Source organism: Oncorhynchus masou, chromosome 8 (genome assembly GCF_036934945.1).
Source record: "Oncorhynchus masou masou isolate Uvic2021 chromosome 8, UVic_Omas_1.1, whole genome shotgun sequence".
Lineage (NCBI taxonomy): Eukaryota > Metazoa > Chordata > Actinopteri > Salmoniformes > Salmonidae > Oncorhynchus > Oncorhynchus masou.
In genome coordinates this window covers 39,908,749-39,933,953 of record NC_088219.1, presented here as the reverse complement: position 1 = coordinate 39,933,953, position 25,205 = coordinate 39,908,749, and the positions used below count along the sequence as shown (strand labels likewise).

At 41.7% G+C, this 25,205-nt stretch overlaps 1 protein-coding gene and 1 non-coding gene across 2 annotated transcripts in view; one reads left to right on the top strand and one right to left on the bottom strand.

The window, feature by feature from the left end:
- LOC135544662 (tumor necrosis factor receptor superfamily member 10A-like) overlaps positions 1-2,720 on the top strand; it is a 38,598-nt gene extending 35,878 nt beyond the window's left edge. Inside the window, exon 10 of the mRNA XM_064972450.1 lies at positions 179-2,720. Within this exon, the coding sequence (XP_064828522.1) occupies positions 179-480 (302 nt within the window). The 3' untranslated portion in view covers positions 481-2,720. The remainder of the gene's footprint in view (positions 1-178) is intronic.
- A 9,141-nt stretch (positions 2,721-11,861) lies between these two features.
- On the bottom strand, positions 11,862-11,933 carry trnaa-ugc (transfer RNA alanine (anticodon UGC)). The gene has a single exon. It is a non-coding gene; the product is annotated as a tRNA-Ala (tRNA).
- Positions 11,934-25,205: the final 13,272 nt, after the last annotated feature.

Sequence of the window (25,205 nt, the reverse complement as noted above, 5' to 3'; positions counted from 1 at the left end):
AGTTGTGTTTTCTAAGACAATGGGTGGGAGTTTTTTTCCTGATGACTGGTTCAGAAAAAAAGTTTGAACCTTAGTTAGTGTCTATAACTCAAGCCCATATTTTCTTGGTGGAAAAACTCTCCTATTTCTGATATCAGCAACAATGAACCAAGGTACCATTTCTCCTTTCTCTCCCCAGGGGATGAGACGTCCCTGAAGAAGAGCTTCGACCTCTTCGATGAGTGCCTGGACGTGCGGATCCACAACAAGTTTTTTCGCTACATCGGCGTCCATGACAACCACATCAAGATGGCGGAGAGTGCCCCCCCTGGCGACAAGGTGTATGACCTGCTGAAGAACTGGATGCAGAAGGAGGGCCTGAAAGCGGACATCAACTCCCTGCTCCAGGCCCTTCTAAGTCTGGACCAGAGGCGCTCCGCTGAGAGCATTGCCTTCGCTGCCATCCAGAAGGGCTACTACAAACATGCAGACATGCCCTGATACCCCCAGCCCACTGGGGGGCGCTGCCTCAGAGACATGTGTGGATTGAGATTAAATCAAAAAACATTGATGAAAGACAACTCTTATCGGCCTAATTGGCCTGATGTATTCTGCCTATATGCCTGTGCCTCTAAAACAACACCAATGGAGGATTTGGGGATAAACCTTGTTTTCTTTTGAATATCTGCCAATATGGTCGGTCTGGTGTATTTGGCCTAAAGGCCCGTGCTTTCTAAAACAAAATATAAAAAAACAAAATATAAAAAACAAAATGGAGGATTTGGGGATAAACCTTGTTTTCTTTTGAAGATAGCATTATCGGCCTGGTGTGTCCGGTCTTCATGGTGTTCTAAAACAAAAACATAAAATGGTAGAAGAGTTCGATGTTGTTGATGGATGTTGATGTTTTCCAGTGGGTGGGTCTGGAGCTCAGCTTTGACCTCCATGATTTTACGTCCCACCCCTTCTCTCTGAGCAACTGACATGGCTTATAGGACAATACCGAACCCTGGGACAGGGACATACACTGGTTTGTAGGAGTGGCATTAGCTTCCTATGCCCAGGCGTTGCTGACGCCTGCCAGATATTACAATGTCTGGATAGGTATTTGAAGTATCAGCAAATCACAACATATGTTATACCAATCTGTCAGTCGATGACACAGTTGATGGCGTGGCACGCAACCATTGGTTGGTGCATGTAACGTCTGAGCAAGGGAACGCAACCACTATGTCACTGATACTGCGTCTACTTGATGCACTTGCCTCTGGCACGTGTAGGGTTTAGAGATACAGGTAACAAATGCCCATATTAGGCAGAAGGTTATATGTTTGAAGTACAGGTAGAGATAGGCCATTTAAGTATAATGCTGTTAAAAATTACAGTAAAATACAGACCATATTGTACTATGTTAGTTTAAAATGCAAGTTGGTATGAGTCATGACCATATTAGAAGAATTTTAGCCAAAGTTAGATATGGTCCATTTTAATATTTGCATATTTGTGTGTAAATATGTGTTATACGGTAGTCCATTACTGTTACTGTTTTGTTTTTTGAAGTTTCTGAATTTGTTTATGATTTAAAACGTGCCATAGGCTCAGTTAAAGTGTATAAGTGCAGGCAAGAACGAAGATTTTTTTTTTTAATGAATAAGTGACTAAACTGAATGTTTTATAGACTGCGTTGTTAGTTATTTCGTTTTTCAGTGTTGATGCGTTGATGCGTTCTCACACAGCACTTGTTGGAAGGAGTTTCCGTAACTATTTCTTTTGTTAGTCAAATGTTTCTCAAACATTTCCCACAAACACTCAGAGCCCTCAAGGTTTCATAGCTGTTTTATTTATTGACATATTTATTTTAAACGGATGATAATTACGTTTCATTATTTATTCAATTACCAACACAGCAACCCTGGAAAACTAAATAGGGCACTACTGTGTTGCTACGTTATCATGACTACATTTATCTAGAGGGCAACATGACTGAGATCAAATAGACAGACAGGAGTGGCTGACCTGCATTTGGGGTTAATCCTGTCCTGCTCGATGGCGCCCCACTGATCAAAGACTATGTTCAGTCAGTGCACATACTGTCAAAGAAGTTCATAGTTGCAGTATATATGCCATTTCTGTACATAGAGTTTCTTATTCAGTCAAGGTGGTCATCATAAGGTCACTTTTGTGTTGGGGCTTTTGTAATTCTGCTTAACTCAACATTTGTGGACTATTGAAACACGTTTTTCTCTGCCTGATTCACACTGTACTTTTCACATTGTCCATTATAGCTCTGCTCGGGTTTGGCTCAGTAGTGTGAAAAGGGTAATAATGTATTGATAAAAAGTTGGACTCCTTTATACATGTTAACAAAGACATGAATATACAGGTACGCAAAGCACGTTGTTTCTCATTGTTTGGCTCTGTCAAGAAGATGAAGGAAAGCTTTTCTGGATATTTAAGTCCAAGTTCTTTTTTCTTTTTTGAAATGTCCAAGTTTATTTCCTGTAGCATCCTTTGTATATATATTACCAAGAGTGGTTTTATGTGCTTCACATTATATATATATATAGAGAGAGTTTTATTAACAAAAAAGAAAAGCTTTAAAGCTGAAGGAATACTAGTATATGATTACTAAGTATGAGCACATTAAACTTGGTGTAGCCCCTTTTACCCTCTAGTCTAGTGGCTACACTTATGTAAAAGAGCGAAGAATTCTTCTTTTTTTAAAGCTGACAGATTTGAAGCTACAGACGGACAATGAAAAAAACAGCCTGCATCAATTTCTATGGACCTTTATTTTTTTCTAATTCTTCTTAATGCTTTTCTACCAACATTTTTAACACACCTCTTCCATTATAATATTAACTTTGAGACGGCTTTTGGCTCTTTTTTTCATGAACTTTTAGGAGTTAGGATTATACATTGGCGTTCATATCATGTTTGCTCTGTGCGGTCTCACACCTCACTTCTGTTTATTTAGTTGCATAGCTCAAAAACTTTCTTATTAAAGTCATTTTCTCCGTTTGACAATTGTTTGCTAGTGTCTGGATTTCAGATAAGAATGTGTCAAAGCCATTGTGCTTGTTTAATGTCCGTTTGAAATAAACATTTTGTACAAATATCCCATCTTTGCCTTAAGTATTGAATCTTGTATTAAAGGGATAGTTTACCGAAATTATAAAATGACACATTGGTTTCCTTACCCTATAAGCATAAGGTATAACAGCAATTCATGCTTTGGTTTAGTTTCCCTGGCAATATTTCCGCATGCTAACATTTTAGCATTTGTGGCACAAATCCCATTCAAGTCATTGCACTGATATTAGCAGTTTTTTTTGTTGCATCATGTCCAAATAATCTAAAAGTATCTCAAATGTATTGTGAAGCTCCACAAAGTCACTTATACAGGAGATAATTTGAACACGATGTGCGAAAAATGTTAATATCACTTCAATGGGATTTGTGCCACAAATGCTAAAACATTAGCATGTGGAGACAGTGACAGGGATGCTAAACCAAGACATGGATTGCTGTCATAACTTGTCCGTAGACTGCGTACAGGGTAAGGAAACCAATATGTAATTTCCTAATTTGCATATTTTGTATTTCAAAACTGAATAACTGAATAATTTTAATACTGCACTCAGTGGTTTTGTATATTATACAACAATGTGTGAAAGAATGGCATATTATTAAGTATTTAAGAATATTGTTATATACTGAGAATTGATGAACTATTTGTTTCATAATTTCAATAAACTAGCTTGCTATTGTGTACTAGCTGGGGGCACAAGCAACACTGGTTAACATAATGTCCTGGACCAGAGCTTGTGTGCCAAAGAGTGCATTGAGATGGAGGGCAGATAAGATTCTCCCTAGACTAATATATATATTTTTTGTGTGTGTGTGTGTGTGTGTGTGTGTGTGTGTGTGTGTGTGTGTGTGTGTGTGTGTGTGTGTGTGTGTGTGTGTGTGTGTGTGTGTGTGTGTGTGTGACCCCTCCCCCCCAAAAAGCAAATACCTTACTGCTGTACTTTAAGACATGGTCAGTCAATCCGGAAAATGTCAAGAACTTTGAAAGTTTCTTCAAGTGCAGTTGCAAAAACCAGCCCAAATAAATGCTTCACAGAGTTCAAGTAACATACATATCTCAACTGTTTTTTTATTTAATTTAATTAGGCAAGTCAGTTGAGAACAGATTCTTATTTACAATGACGGCCTACCCAGGACAACGCTGGGCCAATTGCACACCATCTTATGGGACTCCCAATCACAGCCAGATGTGATACAGCCTGGATTTGACCCAGGGCTAGTAGTGCCACCTCTTGCACTGAGAAGCTGTGCCTTGGACCGCTGCACCATTCAGGAGCCTGTTCAGCAGAGACTGTGTGAATCAGGCCTACATGGTTGAATTGCTGCAAAGAAACCACTACTAAAGGACACCAATAATAAGAAGAGACTTGCTTGGGCCAAGAAACACGAGCAATGGACATTAGACCAGTGTAAATCTGTCCTTTGGTCTGATGAGTCCAAATTTGAGATTTTTGGTTCCAACCACTGTGTCTTTGTGAGACGCAGAGTAGGTGAACGGATGATCTCTGCATGTGGCGTTCCCACCTTGAAGCATGGAGGGGGAGGTGTGATGGTGTGGGAGTGTCTTTGTGAGACGCAGAGTAGTCGTCCGGTGTTTTTATAGGGCCACTCAGTGTTAATTTAACACTTTTGTTAGTTTTCATATTGAAACACTTGGAGTGTTATTAAAATATAACACGTCAGATGTTGTTCAAATGACCCATGGAAGTGTTTTTTCAACACCCTCAGTATTAAGCATCAACACCTTTCAGTGTTCAGGATCAACTTTAAGGAATGAATCCGGTAGTTGAATTGATACCAGGAAGTGCTCAATATTCACACTAGAAAATAACATGTTTGTTGTCTGGTTCTCTCCCGCTCATAAATCAAGCCTGCATGTTGTAAGTGACTTAAACATGAGCAATAAAGGAGTCCTTACAAGAGTAGTAACTCTGCTTTGCTTCTTTATTTAGGCCAAAGTGAAAACAATATCACAGGCACATTAAAATGAAAGTGGTGCATCACAGGCACATCAGAATGAAAACAGTGCATCACATATAGTACACGTACCGAGGCGCTCATCACAGTGAAAACAATGCATCACAGCCGCGTTAAAATGAAAACAGTGCATCACATATAGTACACGTACCGAGGCGCTCATCACAGTGAAAACAATGCATCACAGCCGCGTTAAAATGAAAACAGTGCATCACATATAGTACACGTACAGGCGTCATCACAGTGAAAACAATGGCGCTCATCACAGTGAAAACAATGCATCACAGCCGCGTTAAAATGAAAACAGTGCATCACATATAGTACACGTACCGAGGCGCTCATCACAGTGAAAACAATGCATCACAGCCGCGTTAAAATGAAAACAGTGCATCACATATAGTACACGTACCGAGGCGCTCATCACAGTGAAAACAATGCATCACAGCAGCGTTAAAATGAAAACAGTGCATCACATATAGTACACGTACCGAGGCGCTCATCACAGTGAAAACAATGCATCACAGCCGCGTTAAAATGAAAACAGTGCATCACATATAGTACACGTACCGAGGCGCTCATCACAGTGAAAACAGTGCATCACAGCCGCGTTAAAATGAAAACAGTGCATCACATATAGTACACGTACCGAGGCGCTCATCACAGTGAAAACAATGCATCACAGCCGCGTTAAAATGAAAACAGTGCATCACATATAGTACACGTACCGAGGCGCTCATCACAGTGAAAACAATGCATCACAGCCGCGTTAAAATGAAAACAGTGCATCACATATAGTACACGTACCGAGGCGCTCATCACAGTGAAAACAATGCATCACAGCCGCGTTAAAATGAAAACAGTGCATCACATATAGTACACGTACCGAGGCGCTAATCACAGTGAAAACAATGCATCACAGCCGCGTTAAAATGAAAACAGTGCATCACAGGCGCTTCAGTACATGTACTATATGAGAACAAGAGCATTTGGAGAGTTGCTATTTAACACAAGTCGAAGTTCTCCTAAGACTAGGTATGCAATTTTCTTGACAAAGTTGCCAATAATCTGACTACTGCTCTATCATGTCAAACAAAGGAACAACATAAAGGCTCTCATCAGCACCATAAGCACTTTGAAGGCCAAAAGGCTTATAACAGATCATCAACATTGACAACAACTTTGTCATCAACACCATCAAACACAGTGAATGCATGGTAATGTTCACTGACATTATCCGTATGCAACTTGTCCAGCAATAGGTATACAATATTGTCAACCACAATGATCTCATCTCTTACTGCAAACTAACAGTCCCTCTCTGTACTCCGGGCTATCCATCTTAACCTAGCTGGTAGAGTAAATGGCTTACTGCATAATTAACTGAAGTGACGCTGACAGCTCATCACCACCAGTAAAATCACTCAGGGAAAATGCTTTCATCGGTCCATATTCAGTATGTCGCAATGGTGATGTCTCCCAGTGATGGGCTACAGCAAATTGGTGTTTTTTGGCAAGGGACTGAGTAAGTTTGAGGGTGTTCTTAAAGAGTTTGTGCGTCGCCTCAAACCTCATGATCTACATATTTAATGAAGAACCGATTTGTCTTATGCATGCTGGGTAATGTATCATAAAGATATGTTTGGGTAACACGTTGTTATGCGGGTACAACTGTTTAAAAAGTGTGTGACGTTCAATTATAAAATGATTTAGATCCACAGTCATGCCCTGGCTAAGAAACGGGGGAAAAACAATGATAATTTGCAGTGATAGAGTTTGAATAGAATTCAGTGCAAGGCTATTTCCACTGTTCTCTAGGTTGACTTTAGTTGGACAGTTTTTGCACTCCTGGTACCCATAGTCAAATGAGCAGATTCTAGAGCGCAGCGCATGTTTCAAAATGACATTTTCAGAGACATATTCAAACAGTTTTAACTCAAAGTGAGCCACCCCTTATTACAAAACATGGAAGTGCTGCAAACAGTTTAGTTTAGAATTCTTTACACCATACACAGATGGGAGCTGTGGGTCTGATTGCAACGGATTAAAATGCATTTCAAATGTATCTTTACCACACAAGACAGGGTCATCCTCACTGTAAACCGTCTGAGCATTAGCCTCTTCAATCAAACGGAACAGTTCATCAAATGCACACAGACCACTAGTTGCCTGGCAGGGAACAAGCCTTTTGTCCACCACAATGTAGTAGTTTTACAATCTTGCTCCGTCTTCTTCCGACGGCAAGGAGCTATGTCTGTCGACCATGGCTCCCATCAAGATGGTCTACAATGCTGCAGCATGACTGCAACACAAAGGTTTTTTTTTAAGTCACTCTCCACATGTTAAGACAAAGAGACAACCCAAAAGAATGAATTACACACCAATTACTGTATCATCTTACCTTATGAAAGTGCACTAGGCTGCCCACAGCATCACTGTCACTGATCTTGGTCCTCTTCCCTCCTGCTGGTGGTGGGAGGAGATGAAGCAGCAGCAGCAGGAAGGACATATCCTTGTTCCAGTCTGAGGGCAAGAAAAGGCAAAACACCCCAAATCACAAAACAATATCACTGAGTTTGAAATGTTGTGCTACTCACGAGATAATCCACTTACTGGTTTCCCTGTCATTCTCTGGCAGTTTTTCTGCAGACTTCAGGAGGCGACGCAAATTGGTGGTCGTCGTCAGGATTTTGTCAGTTTGATGACTTTGGGCTTCAATACAGTGTCCCAGTTTTCAAGGAGCTTAGAGGATGTTTCATCGTCGAACATCAGCAAAAGGTCCTGATTCACCTAAAACAAAGTGGATCAACTCAACTTCATGACCAACACAAAATCATGTTCTCAATCAGCCTACTGTTCTGATTCCAAGACATACTACATCACTCACCAATCCTTTGACGTCCAGAAACCTGGACATCAAACTGGTCACCAAACTGTTCCTGGATTGTTGGGAGAAGTTGCTCTCGGAGGATGTGTTGGTACCATTCTCTATTCATGGCTGTGTTCTTAGGCAAAATTGTGAGTGAGCCCACTCCCTTGGCTGAGAAGCAACCCCACACATGAATAGTCTCAGGATGTTTTACTGTTGGCATGACACAGGACTGATGGTCGCGCTCACCTTGTCTTCTCTGGACAAGCTTTTTTCCGGATGCCTCAAACAATCAGAAAGGGATTCATCAGAGAAAATGACTTTACCCAAGGTCCTCAGCAGTCCAATCCCTGTACCTTTTGCAGAATATTAGTCTGTCCCTGATGGTTTTCCTAGAGACAAGTGGCTTCTTTGCTGCCATTCTTGACACCAGGCCATCCTCCAAAAGTCTTCGCCTCACTGTGTGTGCAGATGCACTCACACCTGCCTGCTGCCATTCCTGAGCAAGCTCTGTACTGGTGGTGCCCCGATCCCGCAGCTGAATCAACTTTAGGAGACGGTCCTGGCGCTTGCTGGACTTTCTTGGGCGCCCTGAAGCCTTCTTCACAACAATTGAACCGCTCTCCTTGAAGTTCTTGATGGTCCGATAAATGGTTGATTTAGGTACAATCTTACTGGCAGAATATCCTTGCCTGTGAAGCCCTTTTTGTGCAAAGCAATGATGCAGGTAACCATGGTTGACAGAGGAAGAACAATGATTTCAAGCACCACCCTCCTTTTGAAGCTTCCAGTCTGTTATTCGAACTCAATCAGCATGACAGAGTGATCTCCAGCCTTGTCCCCATCAACACTCACACCTGTGTTAACGAGAGAATCACTGACATGATGTCAGCTGATCCTTTTGTGGCAGGGCTGAAATGCAGTGGAAATGTTTTCTTGGGATTCAGTTAATTTGCATGGCAAAGAGGGACTTTGCAATTATTTGCAATTCATCTGATCACTCTTCATAACATTCTGGAGTATATGCATATTGCCATCATACAAACTGAGGCAGCAGACTTTGTGAAAATGAATATTTGTGTCATTCTCAAAACTTCTGGCCACGACTGTATACATTCATGTTATTTGATATCATTATTTTCATTGTGAAAATTGAAAAAAGGGGCGTAACCTGAAGAGGTTTTTAAGCAATGTGATAACCCATGTGTTTGATAACCACGACCTCCCTGGCAATGCAGGTCGTGGTCAGGATGCTGGTTGCTATGGCAGTCACCTGGAGGAATGGCACCAGCTTGCAGAGAGGGAACCAGAGAGGGAACTCCAGAGAGGGACATTAATTAGAGGGGATACATACCTGTGGTAGTTAACCAGAATAGGATGTGTGCTATGATGGCCTCTCTATTTGTGGTTTAAGTGATTTTTTTTGTGTGAGCAAATTGGATAACATTTTTAATAGCCAGTATAGGTCTGATTAGGGGTCGCCATGGATTGAGAAGATGAGTCTCAGTCAGAGGAATCCATTCATCCTAAATCACTAATTGATCCTTTAACACCCTGCCTGCAATATGCCAGAGCACAGCCTCTAGGTCCATCTGTGAAGAGACAAACGTATCTTAGAACATAAAGCGGGTCGATGGTAAAGAACATCATCAGAGGGTAGCCTGCTCTCATGTTGAGTACGACACGTTATGAACAGCAGACCAACACTTTTCCTGACCAAGACCTTGGAGAGTGAGTGATGCACAATCTCTGTTTGTCGACAGCGTTACCACTAGATCCAACTTCGGTACAATTGGTCCTATGTAGTGTTCACCAACTTGATTGAGACTCATAGGAAGACCTCAGATAATTTTCCTGTGTGGAACATTCAAACACCTAACTTTGGCGCAAAATACCCTTTTTCAAATGTTGGAGAGGTGAAAATGTCTTGGAAATGACTAACATTATGTATCAAAATGTCATATAATTTGGTAAAAGTGGGTGGAGTTTAATGTGCTAAATTGATTTTTTTTCCAGCCTCGTACTAAAATACCAATTGATGCACTGTGAATTATGGGTAATTCACAATGAATATTGCAGCGATTCTGCAGGAGTGTGAGAGATGCCTGGGTGATATTCGAACACAGGGCGCCATGACCCAAAGGCAGTAGGAAACAAATGCTTCAAGAAAGATGTCCCCCTTGGGGAAGTGATCAACAGTCTTATCAACGGCAGTTTGATAACGATGACTGAACTTCTTTCAAGCTCCTTCACACGCTCACCCAGGCTTCCATATGAGGTCATCCCACTGCTGACACAATTGCAGCAATTTGGAGGCAAAGTGTGAGACACCTGTGGCTAATGGTCTTATCAACGCCAAGATCTCATCAACATACTGTTGCTCATAACAAACCATACTCATTGTCGTCATCACTGTCGTCGTTATCACCATCATCGTCACCATCATCATCATCACTTTCTCAATTTATTAAGATCTCTCACCCTGGTCACTTCCAGACATGAGCCCATGTAATTGCCAGCCCATGTAACTGCCAGCCCATGTAACTGCCAGCCCATGTAACTGCCAGCCCATGTAACTGCCAGCCTATGTAACCTGTCCAGTATAACGCTCAAAACCATGCCATCATTAGCATATTTCCCAGCATGCTCTATTGCAGGTTGATTTTCAAAATTGTTTCAATATCTGTATTTTTTGCATGTAATCATTGGTTGATTAAACTTATGCTACACAAAGATGAATAACATACATTTTTCTAAACAAATCAAATCTGTTAGTAGTGAGACGTATTGCACCTGTTACTGAAATAGTTGTTCCAGTTGATTTAGATCATCCCATTAGTCAATTTCCCTACCCTAGTAGTCATTCTGAATGCAGGTTGTGGGTGATTAAAAATGCTAATTGTTGGCTATCCTCAATCTGTCTGGATTCCAATAGGAAATACGCATTACCTTGCATCCAGCGTAATGTGATTCGCAGGCCTGATGTCACCTGTAAAACCAGGAGTTTCCTAACACCGCTGTGTTAGGTGATATCTAGGCCCTCAAAGAAATACCTTATAATATGCAATATTGTGTCATAAAGAGTTTAATTTTAAAGTCTAAGATAAAAGGGTTCTCGGTAGAACCCATCATGGAGTGTTGTAGGATAAAGAGGATAAAATAGTTATTAGTAGAAAAGTTTACTCCTTCATAGAGGGTTCTAGAACCATTCACACGTGATTCTATGAAGAACCCTACACAGAGAGCTATAGGTAGAAACCTCTGCAAGGGGTTCTACCTAGCACCAAAAAGGTTTCCCCTATGGGGACAAACAGAAGAGCCCTATAAGGTTCTACTTAGCACATTTTTTTCTGAGTGTATAGTCTTATGACTGTGCATAGAGTCAGTGCAAGATAGCATCCATGCCTGCTCCTGCTCCCTCTGTTAAAACTGTATCATGATAATGTAGCCTACTATACACTATTACTCTCTTCGCTATGGAAATTGGTTGCGTTTTGTGAAACGTTTAATTAAGTTTAGTTGCCATATAAGGATAGCCCATGTGCCTTCATCAATCTCAGTGGTCTTTGTTTATGCAGAGAGGGAGCCCCTGGTGGTCACAATTGGACAATGCACAAGTAAATAAACAAAGCTGTGCGGGTTGTTTACATATCTGGTTGGCTAATAAAACGTATCAATGCTAATGCTGGGGGCGGCAGGTAACCTTGTGGTTAGAGCGGTTGCCAGATCGAATCCACGAACTGCCAAGGAAAACATTTGTCGTTCTTCCCCTGAACAAGGCAGTTCCAAGGCCGTCATTGTAAATATGAATTTGTTCTTAACCACTTAACTGACTTGCCTAGTTAAATAAAGGTTAAATAAAAAATAAAACAAATATTAAATGCACAATCGAAATATTATTTGCAAAAATATAAACAAAAGGAACCTTATATTAGGGGGAAAAATTTTATGGAGATGCCGGGGATTGAACCCGGGGCCTCATACATGCAAAGCATGCGCTCTACCACTGAGCTACATCCCCTTCCACGCAAATCCAGGAGAAATAAGGCTTTAGAAATACAAGCCCACAAATAGGTACACTGAAAGACCGATAAAAATATCCAATAATCATTCAAACTGTATCGCTTTTTAGTTGCTATTCCCCCCCACACCCCTCCCAGATATAGTTAGTTACCTACGGACGAAAACGGCAATTTTCCACAACCTTCTCCACAAGATGGCAGTAAGGCCGTTTTCTCCATACGAACGTTACATAAAACAACCTCAAAGCTTGATTTCACCAGATATTTTATATCACCAGAGATTGGATATCGGTGTTATCAAATCTTTCTGGTTAAATCAAACTATTTTTCTCCTCTTCCTCTCTGATTATATATAACAAAAACGTATTGTAGAAGGTGGGAAAGGTTTCTTTGATTATAATGTAGAAGCTATACGTTACCGAGTTGACCAGTTTTACATCACATCAATCAGGCGGCAAATGCTTTGCTGAGTTCTAGAACGTGCACGGGTGACATTGAAGGTCACGAGGAACCGTCTGCTGCAAGAGGTATTCAAATATTTTGCTGCTCTAAACAGTCCAAATACTCCAAGAAATGAGTATTTACGACTAGATATCATTTCATGAAGAATCCTCTTTTACATATGCTTACTGCTTGGTTTATACTTCTTGTAAAACACAAGATCAGGCAGTGTTTAGGCCCAACCAAACGGTCAGCAGAAATGGACTTCACTGGTGAACCATTCACCATGAAGGAGATAACACAAGGTGCAGATATATTAGTCTACATGAAGACTAGCCTATTTGCATAATCACTAAGTGATTTATAAGCAAAGTCATACTAAGGATGGATGATATACTGTATATTATAGGTGATCTGGTGCTTTGCCAAACATTTATATATATTTTTTTTTATTTAACGAGGCAAGTCAGATAAGAACACAATCTTATTTATCATGATGGCCTACCAAAAGGCAAAAGGCCTCCTGTGGGGACGGGGCCTGGGATTCAAAATAAAAAATCAATACAATACTGTATAAATATAGGACAAAACACACATCACAACAAGAGAGACAACACAACAAACAATAAAGAGAGACATAAGACAACAACATAGCAAGGCAGCAACACATGACAACACAGCGTGGTAGCAACACAACATGGCAGCAGCACAAAACATGGTACAAACATTATTGGGCACAGACAACAGCACAAAGGGCCAGAAGATAGAAAAAACCATACATCACACAAAGCAGCCAAAGCACCTATAACCACCTATTTACCATTTTAAGTTTCAATGTCACATGCACAAGTACATTGAAATGCCTTTCTTGCAAACTCAAAACGCAACAATGCACACCATATAGACATTTGCTTTTTTTTTATATGGGTGTTATAAAGGATTTATGAAGGCTTCATTAAGTTTAGTTACTGTAGTTTAAAATAGGATCATGAATTCAAAGGATTTCTTTCCAATCATAAAACTTACACTGCTTTCACCGGAGCGTTATATGTTTCCAAAAGTATGTTTCCATTCAGCCACAAGAGCATTAGTGAGGTAGGGCACTGATGTTTTGCAATTAGGCCTGGCTTGCAGTTGGCGTTCCAATTCATCCTAAAGGGATTCAATGGGGTTAAGGTCAGGGTTCTGTGCAGGCTGTTACGGAATCTACCGTAATTTCCGGACTATAAGACGCTAACACTTCAAACAGGGGAAAAAAGCCATAGTACAACCTGTATTTTTTGTGATAATTGCGTTGTTTGCTCTATAACCTGCCTTGCCATCGTGATATATAGGCCTAAAGGCCCAGATAATAAGAAGACACAGTGGCAGAATACATTTAGCCTTTCTTTCATCACAAACCTGTCCGGTGGAGTCCACAAAGCATATTGCTTGTAACAAACAGCTACATGACCTACAGCACGGTCAAGCAAGTTAATGTTTCAGACATTTTCGGATTACTAAACAAACACCGGAGAGTTTCTGCAAGTTGCAAAGGAAACACTATTCAAGCACCATTTCAACTTCAGCATTTCAACATCATCAAACCTATGCTTAGTCTAATATAGTGACAAAATGATTCCCAAAACAATTTAGTCAATCAACGTAAGCTAATTATCATGTGGCTGGCCATGGTACTTATTTCTCTCTCTCTCTGCGTGTGTGTGTGTGTGTGTGTGTGTGTGTGTGTGTGTGTGTGTGTGTGTGTGTGTGTGTGTGTGTGTGTGTGTGTGTGTGTGTGTGTGTGTGTGTGTGTGTGTGTGTGTGTGTGTGTGTGTGTGTGTGTGTGTGTGTGTGTGTGTGTGTGTGTGTGTGTGTGTGTGTGTGTGTGTGTGTGTGTGTGTCAGTCACTGACCCTTTAACATTTTTCAGGCACTGAAACAGGATCAAAACAGAGAAGAGGAAATATGACAGACACTTCAAGGTTGGTTGAATCAAATCAAAACACATTTTATTAGGTCACAAGCGCTGAATACAACAGTGAAATGCTAACTTACGAGCCCCTAACCAAAAATGCAGTTTAAAAAAACACTGATAAGAATAAGAAATACAAGTAACAAATAACTAAAGAGCAGCAGTAAAATAACAATAGCAAGACGATATACATGGGGGTACCGGTACAGAGTCAATGTGCGGGGGCACCGGTTAGTTGAGGTAATATGTACATGTAGGTACAGTTATTAAAGTGACTATGCATAGATGATAACAACAGAGAGTAGCAGCGGGGTAAAAGGGGGCAATGCAAATAGTCTGAGTAGCCATTTGATTAGGTGTTCCAAAACCGGCATAAAAAAGCCACACTACGGTTTGCAACTGGACATCGGGACAAAGATCATACTTTTTGGAGAAATGTCCTCTGGTCTGATGAAACAAAAATAGAACTGTTTGAAGGAAAAAGGGGGAGGCTTGCAAGCCGAACAACACCATCCCAACCGTGAAGCACGGGGGTGGCAGCATCATGTTGTAGGGGTGCTTTGCTGCAGGAGGGACTGGTGCACTTCACAAAATACATGACATCATGACGAATTAAAATTATGTGGATATATTGAATCAACATCTCCAGACATCAATCAGGAAGTTAAAGCTTGGTCGCAAATGGGTCTTCCAAATGGACAATGACCTCAAGCATACTTCCAAAGTTGTGGCAAAATGGCTTAAGGACAACAAAGTCAAGGTATTGGAGTGGCTATCACAAAGCCCTGACCTCAATCCCATAGAAAATGTGTGGGCAGAACTGAAAAAGCGTGTGTGAGCAAGGAGGCCCACAAACCTGACTCAGTTACACCAGCTCTGTCAGGAGGAATGGGCCAAAATTCACTCAACTTATTGTGGGAAGCTTGTGGAAGGCTACCAGAATTGTTTGACCCAAGTTAAACAATTTAAAGGCAACGTTACCAAATACTAATTGAGTGTATGTAAACGTCTGACCCACTGGGAATGCGATAAAATAAATAAAAGCTGAAATAAATCATTCTCTCAGCAGTTATTCTGACATTTCACATCCTAATTGACTTAAGACAGGATTAACTGTCAGGAATTGTGAAAAACTGAGTTTAAATGTATTTATTTAAAGGTATATGTAAACTTCCGACTTCAACTGTATACAATAAGAAGTTTGATTCTGGGAAGTCACTGAATGCTGAATTCATCATGTTCGTTCAATTTAACAAGGGCTTTGGAGGTGTGTGGTTGCACTGCTCCAAGTGAGGATAAATTATGCTACATTATGTTTATACATCTGCTCACATAAGTTTTGGGAAAGATTTTTGAGTTTACTTATCAAAATATGGAGGACAGGAGTGCTTCCATCAGGATGGAAACATGCTGAGGTTTTGCCTTTTGTGAAGCCTGGTAAAGATCCATACAGTCCTGCTTGTTATAGACATATTGCATTTACATCAAATCTCTGTAAATTAATGGAAAAGTTGATTGTAGGAAGATAAATCTATTATCTGGTGAATCTTTTTTTTTAGGCATTCCAAAATGCTAAGTAGCAGTGGTCTGTTTTCTCATATTGAGTGCTACACTCAATGTGTTAGTAGAACCTCGGTAGAGTTTTCCTTAAATTTGCTTTGTTAAAATCCCCAGCTACAATAAATGCGACCTCAGGATATATGGTTTCCAGTTTGCATAAAGTCCGGTGAAGTTCTTTGAGGGCCGTCGTAGTATCTGCTTGAGGGGGAATATACACGGCTGTGACGATAACCGAAGAGAATTCCCTTGGGATGTAATCGGGTCGGCAATTGATTGTGAGGTATTCTAGGTCGGGTGACAAAAGGACTTGAGTTTCTGTATGTTATCACAATTACCCCATAAGTCGTTAATCATGAAACATACACCCCCGCCATTCTACCCGGAGAGATATTTATTCTTGTTGGCGCAATGAACTGAGAATCCAGATGGCTGGACCGACTCCAACAGTATATCCTGGGAGAGCCATGTTTCCTTGAAACAGAGTATGTTACAATTCCTGATGTCTCTCTGGAAGGAGATTCTCACCCTGAGCTTGTCTTATGTATTATCTAGAGGCTGAACATTAGCGAGTAATCTACTCGAAAGCAGTGGATGTCAATGAACTCCTGGATACCATTTTTATGCCCACTAAGTTAGAGGTAGTTTTGCAAGCCAATGCTAACTAGCGTTTGTGCAATGACTGAAAGTTAATGGGTATATGCTAGCATGCTAACGCAGTAGAAAAAGGGCCTCATTGACGAAATCCGAAGTATCCTTTTAACGTCATTATTGCCAAAATCGAGAGGTATCCCTTTAACTCTTTCTGCCCATTCCCAAAAGCGTTTCGTGATTGCCGTGTTGGCTAAAGCTTAGGCTTACGCACTAATGCCAGATAGCCAAAAGATAATGAACGAAAAACCTCGATGTAGTGTAAACTGTGGCCAGTTTATTAGGTACACCCATCTAGTTCCGGGTTGGACCCCTCTGTAGCCATGAAGGAATGCACCTGGTCAGCAACATTGTTCATATAATTTGTGGCATTAAAACATTATCCAATTGGTATCAATGTGTGCCAATTGGTATCATTCCCCACACCATTATACCACCACCACTAGCCTGTACCGTTGACACCAGGCAGGATGGGGCCATGCTGCTTACAGCAAATTCTGACTCTGCCATCAGCATGACTAAACGGGAACCGGGATTCGTCGGACCAGGCAAAGGTTTTCCACTCCCCAGTTGTCCAGTGTTGATGATCGCGTGCCCACTGGAGCTGCTGCTGCTTGTTTTTAGCAGATAGGAGTGGAACCTGGTGTGCCTGGTCTTCTGCTGCAATAGCCCATTCGTGACCAGGACCGATGAGTTGTGCATTCCGAAATGCCGTTCTGCACACCGTTGTTGTACTATGCCATTATTTGCCTGTTTGTGGCCTGCCTGTTAGCTTGCACGATTCTTGCCATTTTCCTTCGACCTCTCATCAACCAGCTGTTTTCGCCCACAGGACTGCTGCTGACTGGATGTTTTTTGTTTGTCGCACCATTCTCGGTAAACCCTAGTAACTGTTGTGCAGGAATAGCCCAGGAGGCCGGCGGTTTCTGAGATACTGGAACCGGCGCGCCTGGCACCGACGGTCATACCACACTCAAAGTAGCTTAGGTCACTTGTTCTTCCCATTCTAACGTTCAGTCAATTAACTGAATGCCTCAATGCTTGTCTGCCTGCTTTATATAGCAAGCCACGGCAAAGTGACTCGCTGTCTGTAGGAGCGAACAATTGTGTGGACCGGGTAGCCACTGAGTGTAAATTGCACAAGAACTATACATTTATGTATTTTTTTTCCAACATGACAGTCACCCACCCGCTATTCATATACACAACACTAAACCCGCCCATCCCCGCGGACGTAACCGCGGAGACTGCGGTGTTGAGTCAACCCGCCCATTCCTACAATATGAGCTTTATCTCAATCAAGTTAAAAGTCTGCTTTTCCGGGGCTCCTAAATTGTGTGATGTGCTAACTTTTTCTTTAAAGTTGGGAGCACCAGTGCTACCAATTAACATTATTTAATTTTGAGCCCAGATTGTACCTATGGTTGTCTACTGCAGGGCAGAGAGGGCGTGGAGCAGACCCTGCAGATGGAGAAGCATCTGCTGGAGCTCCACCGGCAGAACGAGACCCTGCGGCTGGTGAAGGACGCCATGGAGAAGAGGCTGAGGGCCGAGATCCAGAGACTTAAAGAACAGGTACATTGACAGGAGACGTGAAGGCTGAGATACTTAAAGACCATTGTCCTTATGTCAGGTGGCATCCCTGTGTGGTGCTTTTCCCTGGTCCCTCAACCACTGCAGACAGAGTAGTTGCGCTGTCTGATGTGAGAGAGCTTCCACCCTACCACTTTCCTGGCATTGCACTGACGTGTGTGTGTGTGACAGAGGGCTTAAATACCCCAAAATATCTGGAAATCAAAGGCTGTGACTGGAAAATAAAACAATAAAAGACTAACTATTCAGGTGTTTTACAATTTTCTCGATGTGAAACATGCTATACAGGAACAAAGTGGCCAGGTTAGTCGGTGAAGCAAAGTGGGAAGAGCCACAGAGACTCAGAAACCAGGTACACTGACCAGCACAGCAGCAAAGAGATGGTTAAAATAACATGATTGCTCATTTTGTGGAGGATAATTTCTCATAATTAGAATGTGTGAAAGATAAATTAATAGTAATCTATTTCAACATGTTATTGTTCATTTTAACATGTTTAAAGCACTAACGTTCTCTTTTTGGTATCTGAGGGGGTCGGCCTGAACCCCCACCCATTCTTTCTTTAACATGTTTGGCTGTACGGAAAATAGACTATTTAATGTGTCCATTCCAACTTCTTTCTGTACTTCTGACGTGGCCATGTTGATGTGTCCCCTCCCCTGTGATGTGGCGCCCCCCAGCTGGCCAGTGTGGTGCAGTCCAACGTCAAGAAGTTTGAGGAGCTGAAGCTGTACCGCTCTGCAGAAAACAGCAAGCAGAGAATCGATCAGCTGGTGAGTGGAAGATTTTAACTGCTACTGTAGTGATGATCCTAAGTGTTTGTTGAATACTCTCAAGGCTATGTAGGATATGTAAAGCCTCTTAGAAGAGCTATGCATTCTGTGTGATTAGTTAAAATGCATGAGCTTTAATAGTATTCACGAGCTGGAATGTCACAGGGCTTTATTGCCCACTGAAGCAAAGTGGTTTCTCGTTTAAAAGGAGCCATCCTTTTGTAAACCCACTGAACATCACACATCATTGAGGCTCATTGGATGATATAAGAGAGTCTTTGACAGCTGATGTTTCCTGTCGGTCTCTCAGGTGAAGAGTTTGGAGAACACCGCATTCTCATCCACACCCAGCTCGCCTCCCTGAGGACAGAGCTTCTGCGCCTGGCAGGAACCGCAGTACCCATCAACGGCCACTCAGAGCTCACCGTCAGCCTCATCGGTGAGGAGGCCACCGGCCCTGGGGAGATGACTCTCTTGAAGGAGGAACCAAGTGAAACAAGAGTAGAGGGGGAGGGAGGAGTATTGACCATGGTGGTTGTTCAGATGGGCCCTGACCCAAGGGACTTGGTATCAATATCGGGTGATGTATGTTTGGTGGCTGGGCAGGAGGCGGAATCATCGGGTCCGAAGCTGTACAGTGTTGACTCTGGGGCAGAGGGCTTCCAGAATTCTACTGAAGGCCTTGAAGACAAAGAGGGGGAGGAGCCATCTTTGTCAAAGAAACACTGACCCAAAGAGGAACCAGGGGGAGAGCGCGAAGCCAAACTCCAGTGCATCTGTTGAAACTGTGCTCTTTGTTCAAATCAAAATGTTTTTGTCACATGTAGCGAGTACTTAGAAGCACTTAACCAACAATGCAGTTTACAGGAAAATACCTAAAACATTTTTATGAAAGTAACAAATAATTAAAGAGTAACAGTAAAATAACAATAGCGAGGCTATATACAGGGGGTACCTGTACAGAGTCAGTGTGCTAGGGCAACGGTTAGTCGAGGTAATTGAGGTAATATGTACATGTAGGTAGAGTTGTTAAAGTGACTGCATAGATAGAGAGTAGCAGCAGCGTAAAAGAGATAGGCGGGGGGCAATGCAAATAGTCTGGGTTATCATTTGATTAGATGTTCAGGAGTCTTATGGCTTAGGGGTAGAAGCTGTTTAGAAGCCTCTTGGACCAAGACTTGGCACTCCGGTACCGCTTGCCATGCAGTAGCAGAGGGAAGAGTCTATGACTAGGGTAGCTGGAGTCTTCGACAATTTTTAGGGCCTTCCTCTGACTCCGCCTGGTATAGAGGTCCTGGATGGCAGGAAGCTTGGCCCCAGTGATGTATTGGGCCGTTCGTACTAACTACCCTCTGTAGTGTCTTGCGGTCGGAGGCCGAGCAGTTGCCATACCAGGCAGTGATTCAACCCGTAAGGATGCTCTCAATGGTGCAGCTGTAGAACCGTTTGAGGATCTGAGGACCCATGCCAAATGTTTTCAGTCTCCCGAGGGGGAATAGGTTTTGTCGTGCCCTCTTCACGACTGTCTTGGTGTGCTTGGAACATGTTAGTTTGTTGGTGATGTGGACACCAAGGAACTTGAAGCTCTCAACCTACTCCACTACAGCCCTGTCGATGAGAATGGGTGCGTGCTCGGTCCTCCTTTTCCTGTAGTCCACAATCATCTCCTTTGTCTTGATCACGTTGAGGGCGAGGTTGTTGTCCTGGCACCACACGGCCAGGTCTCATCTATCTGCCTTTCTCTCTCTCTCTCTCTCTCTAGTCTTTTCATGACAGTACTTGGGAGTTTCTTTATAGGAGGGTACCTTTCCCACGAGGTGTTCTATAAGGCTGTCCAGACTGAGCCAGGCAAAGTGCAGCAGTGTGGGAATAACTCAACTGAAACCACAGTCCCTAATGTGGCTGTGAAAGTCGAAGCATCCTTCACTCCCAGATGTTTGAGAGCTGTACTTGCATGTAACGCTAAACCTAATGACTTACTGTTTACCAGCCTGCTCTGTACTTGAGCTCTGTTTTTAGAAGATTCATGAAGGTCTACAGTGAATTTATTAAACATACCTAGTCAAAGAAAATAACCATGTTATTTTTTGTTCTGACTGTTCCAATGTTTTCAAAAAGCTTGTTTGTTCAATTGTTCTAATAAACATTGTATTTACAGACTGGCGGAAACTAACTAACCATCATCTGTCTTGACGAGACAGTCATGTCACACACACTATGCAATTGTAGTTTGTTGTTATACAATATGTTGCTTGTTAACTTGCATAAAATGTAGACCGTACATAGCATACAAATCAATACTGCTACAACCATCCATTTCATGCCTATGTATTTTCCTTGTATGAGAAAACTACTAAACAAAGCTACTATGTAGTTTTCTGCTTACCAGTATTCATGCATTTATTTTTTTGCATCCCAAAAGTTGAAGACATGCCTTGGTGGTTGTGACAAATGAAAAGCATTCCCTTTGCATGAACTTATAGTTGCTGAATAAAGAAAAGGAAATGGGATCCTTGCAAAGTCACAACTCTGATATCACCCCATTGAAGTTGAAATGTAAAACAGTTAAGGGTTTAAGGTAGCAATGGGCATTCCGGCTCTTCTTCAGTGAGCCGGCTCTTTTGGCTCCCAAACGGCTCTTTAAAAAAAATATGTTTATATATTTTTTTTAAGTCAAACCGTTTGCGTTAGTTTGACTATGATTGGCGTTAAAACAATTATAATTTAATTATTAAATGAAATCATACTCTACCTTAACCACAATGTATTTAAAAATACATTGGTTTGTTATGAAGAAGAATGCTATTAAACATTTGCATTTAAAGTATAACCTTTGAATGTATATGAACAAAGTACATAAATCGAACCATTCAAAACGAATGCAATCTGAACAGCATAATATAATATAGCACCATATCAAAGACAAATAAATGTGAAAATCTGCATCCCACTTAACACATTAAGCATCTCCAATCCCAAATTAAATCTAGAATCCCTTTCCTATTTCGCAACAAAGTATCCTTCACTCATGCTGCCAAACATACCCTCGTAAAACTGACCATCCTACCGATCTAAAAAATAGCCTCCAACACTCTACTCAACAAATTGGATGCAGTCTATCAAAGTGCCATCCATTTTGCCACCAAAGCCCCATATATTACCCACCACTGCGACCTGTACTCTCTCGTTGGTTGGCCATCGCTTCATACTCGACGCCAAACCCACTGGCTCCAGGTCATCTACAAGTCTCTGCTAGGTAAAGCCCCGCCTTATCTCATCTCACTGGTCACCATAGCAGCACCCACCAGTAGCACGCGCTCCAGCAAGTATATTGCACTGGTCACTCCCAAAGCCAATTCCTCCTTTGGCCGCCTTTCCTTCCAGTTCTCTGCTGCCAATGACTGGAACGAATGCAAAAATCACTGAAGCTGGAGACCCATATCTCCCTCACCAACTACATTCCAGCTGTCAGAGCAGCTCACAGATCACTGCACCTGTACATAGCCCATCTGTAAACAGCCCATCCAACTCCCTCATCCCCAAACTGTATGTATTTATTTATCTTGCTCCTTTGCTCCCCAGTATCTCTACTTGCACATTAATCTTCTGCACATCTACCATTCCAGTGTCTAATTGCTATATTGTAATTACTTCGCCACCATGGCCTATTTATTGCCTTTACCTCCCTTATCTTAACTCATTTTCACTCATTGTATATAGATTTCTTTTCCTACTGTATTATTGACTGTATGTTTGTTTATTCCATGTGTAACTCTGTGTTGTTGTATGTGTGGAACTGCTGTGCTATATCTTGGACAGGTCGCAGTTGTAAACGAGAACTTGTTCTCAACTAGCCTACCTGGTTAAATAAAGGTAAAATAAAAAAAACATTAAACTGGTCCCACTTTTCTCTCTCTTCTTTATCGCCATGTTATAACCAGCAGCACACAGAAATGCTGACCATATTTTGCTTTTATGAGAGATTTGCATTCAGAAATGCAAGCTGCCTCACTTGAGGGGCTCATGCGGTTTCTTCTCTCAGTAATTATTTGTCCCGCTTTTGAGAAGACCCTCAGAGGGAACGGATGCAGCCACTATGCAGTCTCCCTGTCTTGACTTTAGTGAGCCGTGGGTAGACTTTAGTTCTTCAGCACCTACTGTGCTTCAGAGCATCTCTTACAATCAGGTTGATTGTTTGGGCAAGACGTGAATGATGGGTCCATTTTAAAATGTTCATGGCTTTGGTTATGTTAGTTGCATTGTCGCTAACACAACCGACCACTTTTCCATCTACTTGCCATTCTCTGGCCACTCTCAAAAGTACCTCTGAGGTGCGTCTGTCGCTGAACTCAAAGCAGTCCAGAAGACAGCTAAACATCGAGAAATCTTCAATGAAGTGACATGTAACCGACATGTAAGAAGTGGTTACCCTTGATGTCCAGCAGTCAGTGGTAAGACAAACTGCAGTAGCTTTTTGGACTCTTTCCCACATTGAAGAATGTGTGCTCTCGTACTGTTGTGGAATAAGTGATTTTGAAAGGGTTTTCCTGCTTTGAAATGTGTACATTGGATTTAGACTATTGCTATAATTTCTAAAACCTCTGTCCTCCATGATTGAAAATGGCTGGAAATCGGTGGCAATCATTTTAGCCAATGCTAAATCAATTTGTCCTTGTTTTGCTACAGACATAGAATTTGGCATAAACTGGTCCATAGAAGACTGCGTTGCTGTGGGCCGCGGAGTAGGCCTACTTGACTGAGTGGATACATCTCCACGTGTGGATGTCCTGGCTCCACCACTATCACTAGCAGGCCCGCTAGTTTCTCAAAGCTCCGCCACAGTTGGGTGCACAGTTTGCATATATATATATTTATTTATATTATATTTATTTATATATATTTATTTATTTAACCAGGTAGGCCAGTTAAGAACAAGTTCTCATTCTCCACTGCGACCTGGCCAAGATGAAGCAAAGCAGTGCGACAAAAAACAACAACACAGAGTTACACATGGGATAAACAAAAGTACAGTCAATAACACTATAGAAAAATATATATACAGTGTGTGCAAGTAGAGTAAGGAGGTAAGGCAATAAATAGGCCAATAGTAGCGAAGTAATTACAATTTATCAAATTAACACTGGAGTGATAGATGTGCAGATGATGATGTACAAGTAGAAATACTGGTGTGCAAAAGAGCAACAAAGTAAATAAAAACAAATATGGGGATGAGGTAGGTAGTTGGATGGGCTATTTACATATGGGCTATTTACAGCTGCAGCGATCTGTAAGCTGCTCAGATGGCTGATGCTTAAAGTTAGTGAGGGAGATATAAGTCTCCAACTTCAGCGATTTTTGCAATTCGTTCCAGTCATTGGCAGCAGAGAACTGGAAGGAAAGGGGGCCAAAGTAGGTGTTGGGTTTGGAGATGACCAGTGAGGTATACCTGCTGGAGCACGTGCTATGGATGGGTATTGTTATGGTGACCAGTGAGCTGAGATAAGGGGGGACTTTACCTAGCAAAGACGTATAGATGACCTGGAGCCAGTGGGTCTGGCGACGTATATGTAGCGAGGGCCAGTCGACGAGAGCATACAAGTCGCAGTGGTGGGTGGTATATGGTGACAAAATGGACAGGACTGTGATAGACTGCATCCAGTTTGCTGAGTAGACTGTTGGAGGCTATTTTGTAAATGACATCGCCGAAGTCGGGATCGGTAGGATAGTCAGTTTTACTAGGGTATGTTTGGCAGCGTGAGGGAAGGAGGCTTTGTTGCAAAATAGGAAACCAATTCAAGAATTCATTTTGGATTGGAGATGCTTAATATGAGTCTGGAAGGAGAGTTTACAGTCTAACCAGACACCTACAGTTGATGTCGGAAGTTTACATACAACTTAGCCAAATACATTTAAACTCAGTTTCACAATTCACATTTAATCCTAGTAAAAATTCCCTGTTTTAGGTCAGTTAGGATCACCACTTTATTTTAAAAATGTGAAATGACAGAATAATAGTAGAGAGAATGATTTATTTCAGCTTTTATTTATTTCATAACGTTCCCAGTGGGTCAAAAGTTTACATACACTCAATTAGTATTTGGTAGCATTGCATTTAAAGTGTTTAACTTGGGTCAAACATTTTGGGTATTCTTCCACAAGCTTCCCACAATAAGTTGGGTGAATTTTGCCCCATTCCTCCTGAAAGAGCTGGTGTAACTGAGTCAGGTTTGTAGGCCTTGCTCGCACACACTTTTTCAGTTCTGCCCACACATTTTCCATGGGATTGAGGTCAGGGCTTTGTGA